We start from the raw sequence: 12,789 nt of genomic DNA on the forward strand, positions 1-12,789 counted from the left end.
AACCAGCATTCTACTCTCTCTTGCTGTGTTTCAATTTTTAGATTTCACGTATGTCGCTGGTCATTACAACTATCTGGGCTGGTGGCACAGGGATAAGAAGAATTTACCAAGACAGCTGTAGGTCAGGAAAGGCCAGTTATTAGAGAAAGCAGGAAAATACATTGCAAGGGTGCAATGGGCAGGTCAGCGAGAGAGGAGCTGACTGCAAAGAGACAAAAGCTTGCTGAGGATTTCATAGGATGGTGCTTGTGCTGTGTGCTGGACAGGGGTACGTGCAGTACCGTTAATGCCAAGGTTGCAGTGAGCTAACTTGCATTTTTCTATTGGCTGAGGGTCTGGCGATCACTGCGCACAGGAAGATCGTGTTATTTGTGCAGGGCTGTGTGTCCTGGACCATGAAGAAAGACAGGCTTGGAGCTTACCTGCTTTCTCTCTTCTGGCTTTCCCTTGGTCCCACCAGCCTGACTAATTTTCCCTAATTAGGACTCCATAATATATAAGGGAGGTCACGGGATATTTGTCTTTCTGTGTCTGGCTTATTTCACTTGGCATAATGTTCTCTGGAGTCATCTCTGTTGTCAAAAAATGGCACAATTCCATTCTCTTTAGAGTCGGAATAGTATTCCATTGTGTATCTGTAACATTATTTTTATTCATTCATCTGTTGATGGACACAAGTGTCTTGGCTGTGGTGAATAACGTTGTAATGAACATGGGAGTGCGGACACCTGACATGTGGATTTCAATTCATTCAAATATATACCCAGAGGTACCTCGGAGTGCAGGTATCTCACATACAATTTCAATTCATTCAAATATATACCCAAGGCCAGGTGCAGTGGCTCACGCCTGTAATCCCAGCACTTTGGGAGGCCGAGGTAGGTGGATCACTTGAGGTCAGGAGTTCGAGACCAATCTGGCCAACATGGTGAAACCCCATCTCTACTAAAAATACAAAAATTAGTGGGGCATGGTGCTAGATGCCTGTAATCCCAGCTATTCAGGAGGCTGAGGTAGGAGAATCGCTTGAACTTGGCAGGCGGAAGGTGCAGTGAGCTGAGATCGTACCAGTGCACTCCAGCCTGGGCAACAGAGTGAGACTCCATCTCAAAAGAAAAAAAAAAAAAAAAACTCATTGTCCAGACCAATGTCACAGAGCTGCCCCGTTTTCTCCTAGGAATTTTACAGTTTCAAGTCTTACATCCATTTTGAGTAGATTTCTTGTCTAAGGGGTGAGATAAGGGTCCAATTTCATTCCGCCAGCTTTCCCACTTGCATATGAATATAAAATCAGCTTGCCTGTTTCTACAGTAAAGCTGTTGGGATTTTGATCAGGACTGTGTTGAATCTATAGATCAACCGGGAGAAGACCCTGCTGTCTTAAAAGTACTGAGTCTTCCAGCATGGGTACGGTGGCTCAACCTGTAATCAAAGCACTTTGGGAGGCTGAGGGGGAGTACTGCTTGAGCCCAAGAGTTAGAGACCAGCCTAGACAACACAGTGAGACCCCATCTCTACAAAATATACAATAAACTTTGCCAGGCATGGTGGCACATGCCTGTGGTCCCAGCTACTCAGGAGACTGAGGTGGGAGGATCACGTGAGCCCAGGAGGGCAAGGCTGAGTGAGCTGAGATTGCACCACTGCACTCCAGCCTGGGAGACAAAGTGAGTCCTTGTCTCCAAAAAAAAAAAAAAAAAAAAAAAAAACGCTGAGTCTTCCAATCTATGGGTGGACTGTTTATTTAGGTCTTTAATGTTTTTTTAAACAACTTTTTGTTGGTGTGGTGGTGTTTTTTTTTGTTGTTGTTGTTTTGAGATGGAGTCTCGCTCTTCGCTCTGTCATCCAGGGTGGAAAGCAGTGGCACAATCTCAGCTCACTGCAAGCTCCATCCCCTGGGTTCACGCCATCCTCCTGCCTCAGCCTCCCGAGTAGCTGGCACTACAGGCGCCTGCCACCATGCAGGCTAATTTTTTGTATTTTTAGTAGAGATGCGGTTTCACTGCGTTAGCCAGATGGTCTCGATCTCCTGACCTCGTGATCTGCCCGCCTCGGCCTCCCAAAGTGCTGGGATTACAGGCATGAGCCACCGCGCCTGGCCTTTTTTTTTTTTTTGAGACAGGATCTTGCTTTGTCACCCAGGCTGGAGTGCAGTGACACAATCCCAACTCACTGAAACTTCTGCCTCCCAGGTTCAAGCGATCTTCATGCCTCAGCCTTCCAAGTAGCTGGGGTTACAGGTATACACCATCACACCTGGCTAATTTTTGTATTTTTGGTAGAGATGGGGTTTCACCATGTTGCCCAGGCTGGTCTCGAACTCGAACTCCTGGCCTCAAGTGATCCACCTGCCTCGGCCTCCCAGTGTTGGGATTATAGGTGTGAGTCACCGTGCCCGGCTTAATTTTTTGTAAAAAAGTGTTTTTTGAATAGTTTTTGGTATGCAGTTGTTGCGCATCTTTTGTCAAATTTATTCCAAAGAATTTCATTTTTCATACTATTCTAAATGGTATTGTTAAAAAAAAAGTTGCTTAATTTTCAGTTTCTGATAGCTTGCTGCTAGTATACACAAATACAATTTTAACAGTTCTAATTAAGGTATAAATATCATAAAACTCACCCTTTGTAACTGTACAACTCAATTATTTTCATAGATTTATAAGGCTGTGCAAACATCACAATCCAATTCTAGATCATTTCCGTCACCCCAAAAAGGTTTCCCATTGCCTAATTAATCCCTGCTTTTACCGGCAGCCCCAGGCAACCACTAAGCTGCTTCTGTCTCTATAATTTTGCTTTTGCTTGACGTTTCATCTAAATAGAATGACACGGGCCAGGCGTGGTGGCTCACACCTGTAATCCCAGCACTTTGGAAGGCCAAAGTGGGCGGATCACTTGAAGTCAGGAATTCAAGACCAGCCTGGCCAACATGGTGAAACCCTGTCTCATAAAGTACAAAAATTAGCCGGATGTGGTGGTGGGCGCCTATAATCCCAGCTACTTGGGAGACTGAGGCAGGAGAATCACTTGAACCTGGTGGGGCAGAGGTTGCAGTGAGCCAAGATTGCACCATTGCACTCCAGCCTAGGCAACAGAGTGAGACCCCGTCACTCAAAAAAAAAAAAAAAAAAAAAAATTTATAGCTTTGGTCATGTAAAATCTGGCAGGTCTAGTGCTCCCATGTCAGACTTCTTGCCTGTTTAGCATTCCCTATGCACTTACAATGATTTTGTCCAAAAGTTCCAAAAGTCCTGCTTGCGCTCTGATTGCATGGAATTTGTATATTAATTTCTGGAGGACTGACAAAAATCTTTGACAGTATTCACCTTGAGTCTAAATCCCCCTTCCTTTTATCAACTCCCATCCTCCGGGTTTCACTTGTTTTGGGAATTAATATCAAGTTCATATCAATTCAAAGTTAAGCTATGTCGTTGTAAATAGATGGGTCTTTGTGGCATTTGTATTGACTTCCGATTTTATTGCACTGTAGAGTATGTGACCTTTATGATATCAAGTCTTGGTTTGCGGTTTTTGTTGGTTGTTGTTGTTTGGAGACAGGGTCTCACTGTCGCCCAGGCTGGAGTGTGGTGGCGCAATCATGGCCCACTGCAGCCTCAGACTCCTGTGCTTAAGTGATCCTCCCACCTCAGCCTCTCAAGTAGCTGGGACCACAGGCACGTGCCACCATGCATGGCTAATATTAAGGTTTTTGTAGATGTGAGGTCTTACTATGCTGCCCAGGCTGGTGTCAAACTCCCGGCCTCAAGCAATCCTCTCACTTCAACCTCCCAAAGTGCTGGGATTACAGGCGTAAGCCACAGTGGCTGGCCCGATATCAATTGTTTTTATTTATTTATCTTTTTGAGAAAGTCTCGCTCTGTTGTCCAGGCTGGAGTGCAGTGGCATGATCTCGGCTCACTGCAACCTCCGCCTCCTGGGTTCAAGCGATTCTCCTGCCTCAGCCTCCCAAGTAGCTGGGATTACAGGCACCCGCCACCACACCTAATTTTTGTATTTTTAGTAGAGACAAGGTTTCACCATGTTGGCCAGGCTGGTCTTGAACTCCTGACCTCAAGTGATCCACCTGCCTCGGCCTCCTGAAGTCTTGGGATTACAGGCGTGAGCCACTGTGCGTGGCCTCAATTCTTTAGAAGTTTGAAAATGCCCTTCGTGGCTCAGATATTTTTATGTTTCCTATGGTCTTGAAGACAATGTGTATCCCACAATTATATCTAGATTTTTATGTGATCCTCAAGACTGTAACTTGTAATGTTCAAATCTTGCGCTCAAATTGGATTTGCCAATTTTTGTCTGCTATGTTTCAAGGGCTCCTGGGGTTTTTGTTTTGTTTTTTTTGTTTGAGACAGAGTCTCATTCTGTTGCCCAGGCTGGAGTCTGGAGTGCAATGGTGCGATCTCGGCTCACTGCAACCTCTGCTTCCCAGGTTCAAGTGATTCTCCTGCCTCAGCCTATGGAGTAGCTGGGGTTACAGGTGCCCGCCACCACACCCAGCTAATTTTTGTATTTTTAGTAAAGACGGGGTTTCCCCATGTTGGTTACGCTGGTCTTGACCTCCTGACCTCAAGCAGTCCACCTGTCTCGGCCTCTCAAAATGCTGGGATTATAGGCGAGAGCCACCATGCCCAGCCTAGGCTCCTGTTTTTTATATCTTCTCCTCTTTTTTTTTTTTTTTTTTTTGAGATGGAGTCTCACTGTATCACCCAGGCTGGAGTACAGTGGCATAATCTCGGCTCACTGCAACCTCCGGCTCCCCACTTCAAGCGATTCTACTGCCTCAGCCTCCTGAGTAGCTAGGAGTACAGGTGCCCACCACCATGCCCGGCTAATTTTTTGTATTTTTAGTAGAGATGGGGTTTCACCATGATGGCCAGGCTGGTCTCGAACTCCTAACCTCGTGATCCACCTGCCTCAGCCTCCCAAAGTGCTGGGATTAAGGCGTGGGTCATTACACCTGGCCTTTTTTTTTTTTTTTTTTTTGAGGTGGAGTCTCACTTTGTCGTCCAGGCTGGAGTCTGGAGTGCAGTGGTGTGATCTTAGCTGCAATGGTGCGATCTCAGCTTACCACAACCTCTGCCTCCCAGGTTCCAGCGATTCTCCTGCCTCAGCCCCCTGAGTAGCTGGGACTACAGGTGTGCACCACTATGCCCAGCTAATTTTTTGTATTTTTAGTAGAGACAGGGTTTCACCATGTTGGCCAGGCTGGTCTCCAACTCCTGACCTCAGGTGATCCCCCCACCACAGTCTCCCAAAGTGCTGGGATTACAGAAGTGAGCCACCGTGCCTGGCCCAAATTTTTAATTATGGTAACTTTTTCAAGAAATTCTGGTTAGCCAGAGGATACCAGAGGCTAAAAAGGGTAGGGGGAAGGGGAGATAGGGAGAGCCGTGCTGAAGGATACAAAATTACAGCTAGACAGGAGGAATAGGTTCTAGTGTTCTACACACTGCAGGGTGGCTAGAGCTCACATTAATATTAATATGTAGCTTCGGATAGCTAGGGGAGGATTTTGAATGTTCTCAACACAAAGAAATAGTAAATGTAAAAAATTTTTAAAGTTATTTGTAGAGATAGGATCCCACTGTGTTGCCAGGCTGGTCTCCAACTCCTGGGCTGAAGTGAGCCTCCCGCCTTGGCCTCCCAAGATGTTGGGATTAGAGGCATGAGCCAACATACCTAGTCTCTCAGTGTGTTTAACCTCCTCACTCACTCTGCCAAAACCCACTCCTCTCCCAAAGACAGACCCTCATCTGAAGCCCAGGTCCCCGCTCAGCTCCCTTCACGAGCCTTCCGAGGGCTCCTTAGTGGACCCCAGAACACACGTCCTCGGTGGCCCTGGAGACTGTCTGCACTCTGGTCAGCGGATTCCCATGTCGTTATTTTCCAGACTCATTTATGTGGCGGGCCGGGAGGGCCACATGCTCAAAGTGCTTTCTTACATCAGCGTCAAGCGCCTCACTCCAGCCCCTGCTATCATCTTCCACGTGAGTACGAATCCCGCTAACAGCCTATCTTCAAGGCGGGGACACTCCATCCGCGGGGTGCTAAGCCTGGTGGCTTCCAAATGACCCAGATGCCCTTATTCCTTGCCATGAAATAGATATAGAAAGAATCCCAAGACATGTCAAACAGTGTACCCAACGTCTGCTCCTTTGTCTGAATTTATCCACGAAAGACAGTGAGTGCCCTCAATGCTTCTGTGTGCCTTTGTCTGTGCTGAGTTGCTGGTAACAAACTAGATAAAAGCCTACTAGCTTACAGGGAAAGAGGGTAGGACATTTTCCCGGGTGGTTACTGACAGCAGCCTCTCATTATGCTCTAATGATTGAGAAGTCACTGGATCCTTATGCAGTAAATGCCCTTTGACTGGTTTTTGTTTTTTTTTGGACAGTCTTGCTCTGTCACCCGGGCTGGAGTACAGTGGCACGATCTTGGCTCACTGCATCCTCCGCCTCCCAGGTGCAAATGATTCTCCTGCCTCAGCCTCCCAAGTAGCTGGGATTAAAGGGGCCTGCCATCACGCCCGGCTTGTTTTTGTACTTTTAGTAGAGATGGGGTTTCACTATGCTGGCCAGGCTGGTCTCGAACTCCTGGCCTCAAGTGATCGGCTCACCTCAGCCTCCCAAACTGCTGGGATTATAGGCGTGAGCCACCGCGCCTGGCCACCCCTTTGACATCTTCTGATGGGAGCTTCTCTGTGGTGCATGGTCCTTGTTTTGTGCAACTGTTCTGGGCATGATAAACCATCCATATTTCTAGCCCCAGGGGTGGTCTACACCCCTTCCCCCAGAGGAGAAGCACTACTCTCTATCATTCTGAAAACACACCCAGGAAATACCAGTCCAGGGCCACGCAACTAACACAGGCTGAGACTAGACCTGAGCTTCTAATCCAGGGCCCCGGCCCACATTAGAAAACTCTCTTTGAGGAAAATTTGTAATTATGAAGCTGGTATAACACGCATACATATTAGGTTGGTGCAAAAGTAATTGCGGTTTTTGCCATTAAAAACTGTAATTACTGGCCAGGCATGGTGGCTCACGCCTATAATCCCAGTACTTTGGGAGGCCGAGGCAGGTAGATCACCTGAGGTCAGGAGTTCGAGAACAGCCTGGTCAACACGGCAAAACCCCATCTCACTAAAAATACAAGAATTAGCCGGGCATGGTGGTGCCTGCCTATAATCCCAGCTACTCAGGAGGCTGAGACAGGAGAATCTCTTGAACCCAGGAGGTGGGAGCTGCAGTGAGCCGAGATTGCACCACTGCACTCAAGCCTGGGTGACAGAGTGAGACTCCGTCTCAAAAAACAAAACAAAACAACCGTAATTACTTTTGCACCAACCTAATACTTTCTCCCTTGCTTAAAATTGCAACTTCAAAGATTCAGACATTTCCCAGGTCTTTTCTGCAGGCTTCATAGAGAAGAGCTATCACAGCCAAAGTCAGCTTTAACCCGAACTATCAAGGAATGCCTAGGAAGTTCCTTTCATGCTAAAGTGTTTTTTCCACAAGAAAAACTTCTTCGGGCTTCTGTGACAGGAGAACAGTGTTTTGTTGTAGTAATGACGTACGAATCCATTCTTCTTTCTATTAGGGTATCATAGCAACGATTTATATCATCCCTGGTGACATAAACTCGTTAGTTAATTATTTCAGCTTTGCCGCATGGCTCTTTTATGGCCTGACGATTCTAGGACTCATCGTGATGAGATTTACCAGGAAAGAGCTGGAAAGGCCTATCAAGGTAAGCTTGCAGCCCCAGAGTCACAAGTGGCTTTGGATTTTTTAATGAATTAGATAGAGGTAACTCTTTCAAATGCTAGGGGCATGGCTTCTAGTTCTAATCTGACTTGACTCTTTTAAAATATCATATTTTAGAGTGGAGTTTACTCTTCATAGCATAGTTTATGATCCAGTTACCCACCTTATTATTCATTTTATTAAGTCATCATGAATACCTGTGGCCTGTCTCCGTAACCAAAGAGGTCCACCTCTCTCGTTTTTTTTTTGTTTTTTTGAGACAGAGTCTCACTCTGTCGCCTGGGCTGGAGTGCAGTGGCACATTCTTGGCTCACTGCAGCCTCCACCTCCCAGGTTCAAGCGACTCTCCTGCTTCAGCTTCCCAAGTAGCTGGGATTACAGGTATCTGCCACCACGCCCGGCTAATTTTTGTATTTTGAGTAGAGGCAGGGTTTTACCATGTTGGCCAGGCTGGTCTCGAACTCCTGACCTCAAGTGATCTGACTGCCTTGGCCTCCAAAGTGCTGGGATTAAAGGTGTCAGCTACTGCACCCAGCCCAGTTCTGATATCTCTCACACATATATTTCATAGATTTTTCTTGTTTTATTTTTTTTGTTTAGAGACAGGGTCTCACTGTGTTGCCTAGGCTGGTCACAAACTCCTGGGCTCAAGCGATCCTCCCACCTCGGCTTCCCAAAGTCCTGGGGTTACAGGTGTGAGCCACCACGCCTGGCCTCCTTTCATAGACTGATGGGAACTTCTGAACTCTAGCCCCAGACCCATTGCTGTGCAAGCAACCACTCAGAGTCTATTCCTGCCATCTGTTTTGGGCTCCCTCCCACTCCCTGCATGGCTGGCATGGATCTATATACCAATAAGGATGAAGTCAAATTTTATTGTTGTTATGTTAAGGGGCTTAAAAAAAAAAAAAAACAACTGCTATTTAATTCTTATGATAACAGACATAAGAAAAAGGTAAGCTGAGCGCTTAGTAGCTAGGACGAGAACAAGGACAATGTCTTTAGCTTTAGGACTTTGTTTTCAGAGATACGTCCAGTGGTCTTTCTGGCCCTGTGTCTTGACTATGGACAAGTGTCTGGCATCAGCTGATCTATGGCACAGCCTACCTGGAGCCTTGCAGATCCACCTTGGTTAAGTCATTGCAGGCAAAAATCATGACGGTAGCATAGACTTGTAATCTGCACAAAATCCCTCATAGAAACAGACAGAGCCTTTAGGATACCAAAGGAAAAACCCTTCAGCCAACATTGTCAGCACAAATCAAGGAAACGAGGTCTCACCACCAACTCCAGACTCTTAAATGAACGCCCCACTAGCCTCCAGCCACACGTGTTCCCAGGAGAGAGGGCACCCCTGGAGAGAGGTTCTCAGTGGGAAGATCAGAGGACCCGCAGGGGAGGTGGGGGAGCAGGGCTGCAGTGGCTGAAGCCCTTGAGGATCCCAGAAACTCCCCACAAAAACTCCTTTCCAGAAGGGTAAGGATCACTGAAGACAACAGCAAGAGAAACAACTGCTGGGAGAGAAAGGACACGGAACATGGAAGCATATCAGGGTCAAGGAGCTGGAGCCTGTGGATACAAATCTCTCAACTGGGAAGGGGCTCCACAGAGAGGCCACGTCCCATTAGCACTTCAAAACATCATTTTAGGGAAAAAAAGTCATTTCAGAAATAAAGAGTGGGCAAGAAGGAAAAGAAGGAACACAGAGGCTGAGTGTGGTGGCTCACACCTGTAATCCCAGTACTTTGGGAGGCCAAGGGAGGAAGATCACTAGAGCCCAGGAGTTCAAGACCAGCTTGGGCAACAGCAAGACCCTGTCTCTACAAAAAATAGCTGGGTGTGCTGGTGCATGCCTATAGTCCCAGCTATTTGGGAGGCTGAGATGGGAGGACTGCTTGAGCCCAGGAGGTCAAGGCTTCAGTGAGCCAAGATCGTGCCACTGCACTCCAGCCTGGGCAACAGAGAGGGACCCTGTCTCAAAGAAAAAAAGAAAAGAAAAATCAGAGCAAAGAAACATGCTAGGAAACCGAGGGCCAAAAGGAAGAAAACAAATATCAGACAGAAACAGAAAGGGTTTGAGAGAAAACAAGGGGACAGAAGAAAACTAGGGGTGGGGCAGGTGGGGAATGTATAATTGGAGTCTCTGAAGAAGCAAATGTAAGTAACAGATGCCCAAAATCTATAATTCAAGAAATGTTTCCTGGGGTGGGAGGAAAAGTGGAGGGTGGATCTTGAACCAACATATTGAAAGGCATACAATGTAACTGGAAAATTTGAGCTAAAATTGGCAGCAAAAATATATGCTGATAAAATTACAGAGCTTTAAAAAAATGCTTTGGGCATCCACTCCCCTTTTCCTGTTCCCACCCGCATCTGCAATTCACTTATAAAGGAAAGCAAATAATTCTGGCCTCAAATTTTTCATCACCAACACTTCATGCCACAAGAGAGTGGAGCAACATATTTAAACTACTCAAAGGAGGAAAATGTAAGCCAAAAATTTTTTTTTTTTTTTTTTTTGAGACAGAGTCTCGCTCTGGCACCCAGGCTGGAGTGCAGTGGCGCAATCTTGGCTCACTGCAAGCTCCGCCTCCCGGGTTCACGCCATTCTCCTGCCTCAGCCTCCCGAGTAGCTGGGACTACAGGCGCCCACCACCACGCCCAGCTAATTTTTTGTATTTTTTAGTAGAGACGGGGTTTCACCGTGTTAGCCAGGATGGTCTCGATCTCCTGACCTTGTGATCTGCCCATCTTGGCCTCCCAAAGTGCTGGGATTACAGGCTTGAGCCACTGCGCCCGGCCAAGCCAAATTTTTATATCCAGCCAAACTGATCTTGCAGAATAAAGTCTACAGTTACCAGTATGAAAGAGCTCAAGGCAAATATCCTTACACGAGACTTTTTTTTTTTTTTTTTTTTAAAGACGGAGTCTCACTCTGTCATCCAGGCTGGAGTGCAGTGGCGCAAACTTGGCTCACTGTAACCTCTGCCTCCTGGGTTCAAGAGATTCTCCTGCGTCAGCCTCCTAAGTAGCTGGGATTATAGGCATGTGCCACCACACCTGGCTAATTTTTATATTTTTAGTAGAGATGGGGGTTTCACCATGTTGGTCACGCTTGTCTCAAACTCCTGACTTTGTGATCCACCCACCTCAGCCTTCCAAAAGTGCTGGGATTACAGGCGCGAGCCACCGCGCCTGGCCAGTTACATGAGACCTTGAGGAATCACCCAGAGAATGAGCTTCAGAAACCAAAAAGTCACTGGCAAAGGTGAATATATCAAATTATAGAACTAAGATTCATGATGAGAGATAAAGGAGACAGAAGTGTATGCCACTATTATGCACTGGCAATGTCGTACAAAAACATGGATGAGAGAAAGCACGTGGAAAAAGTATATGCCAACTGAGGAAAGTATGCCAGACAAGCTGCCAGTAAGGAAGCCACTTTAAATTAGATGCTGGGAGGAAGAGAACACCTAGCTAACTTCATTACTGCTTATTATACATAATGTCTAAAAAAAGAAGAAACTAAGGGTATTATAGGCTCAGTTAATTCATATCTTTAAAAGGGGACTAAGGGTATTATATATAATATATACATATATTTGTGTACTATATGTGTGTATAATGTAAAATATAGGTAATACGTGTATGATAGATATATGTATATATTGTGTACATGTATATATATACATATGTATGTATATGTGTATAGTTACATGTCTGTTATACATAGAAATTATATATATAAGTATATATATATAAAATATCTTTAAAAGTGGACTAAGGGTATTATATAAGGATATATTATATATGTATATGTTATATATGTATATATTATAGGCATAAATAACACATATATGTATTATGTACACATATATGTATATATACATAATATATAACATATACAACACACATATAATATATAGCATTAAATATATGTATATATCATGCCTATTATATTCTTATATAATATACACATATACTATACAGAATATATCCTTATATAATAATACCCTTAGTCCCCTTTAAAAGATATTATTAGTTATATTCGCTATAATAGTTATAGTAACTCTCAGAACAAAAACATATCCTTCATACCTACCCAAAAGACACATTAGAAAAAAGAGGAGGTGTGCTTAGAATACATGAAATAATTAAAATTTAACATTTAACATTTAAACAAAGGATGAGGGAACAAAACAGACCATACTGTAAAAGACCCTAGCTATAAAGCCTTGTACAGGAGGACCCCTCAGAGTATCTTCCTGGTTGATGTTTTCTTGTAGACTGCTTATTAGGATTTTTTGTCATTGCTAGTTTTTGCTTATTAGCTTTTAACACCCTAAACTATAGAATCCATGAATCTCTAAATGCACTCATTTCCAGCTGATAGTTACATGGAAAAATTAGTATTTGAATCCCCAAAATGTAGTATAAACTTTTAATAAAATGTGTGATAAAAGTTTCAAGTTACATTCCAAATTCAACACACGTCAAAATCATGTGTAGGCATACTGACAGTCACATGTAGGCGTACTGACAGCGTGAGGTGTGAGCGTCTCATATCTTGTGAGACCATGTTATTGCATTAAAGGCAGTCATTGGTCAACAGCCATGTTAACTGCTTGGTCACCAAAAATTATTTTAAACTCAGTTTACCATGTAATGTAATCTGTGTTGGGTAACATGTTATTTATATGTGCATTTACTGTGTTTTGGTTGGGAATTTGAGGTTTCTTTTCTTTCTTTTTTTTTTTTTTTTTGAGATGGAGTCTTGTCTGTCGCCTAGGCTGGAGTGCAGTGGTGTGATTACAACTCACTGCAACCGTGCCTCCCAGGCTCAAGCGATCCTCCCACCTCAGCCTCCCAAATAGCTGGGACCACAGGTGTGTGCCACCACACCTGACTAATTTTTGTATTTTTTGTGGAGATGGGGTTTCGCCACGTGGGCCAGGCAGCTCTTGAATTCCTGGGCTCAAGTTATCTGCCTGCCTTGGCCTCCCAA

At 44.9% G+C, this 12,789-nt stretch overlaps 1 protein-coding gene across 1 annotated transcript in view; it reads left to right on the plus strand.

The window, feature by feature from the left end:
* Window positions 1–12,789, plus strand: part of SLC7A9 (solute carrier family 7 member 9) — a 42,164-nt gene that overhangs the window by 22,653 nt on the left and 6,722 nt on the right. Inside the window, exons 10-11 of the mRNA XM_023229065.1 lie at window positions 5,906–6,002; window positions 7,615–7,764. Coding sequence (XP_023084833.1) covers window positions 5,906–6,002; window positions 7,615–7,764 — 247 coding nt within the window. The remainder of the gene's footprint in view (window positions 1–5,905; window positions 6,003–7,614; window positions 7,765–12,789) is intronic.

This window comes from Piliocolobus tephrosceles, chromosome 21 (assembly GCF_002776525.5).
Source record: "Piliocolobus tephrosceles isolate RC106 chromosome 21, ASM277652v3, whole genome shotgun sequence".
NCBI classification, from domain to species: domain Eukaryota; kingdom Metazoa; phylum Chordata; class Mammalia; order Primates; family Cercopithecidae; genus Piliocolobus; species Piliocolobus tephrosceles.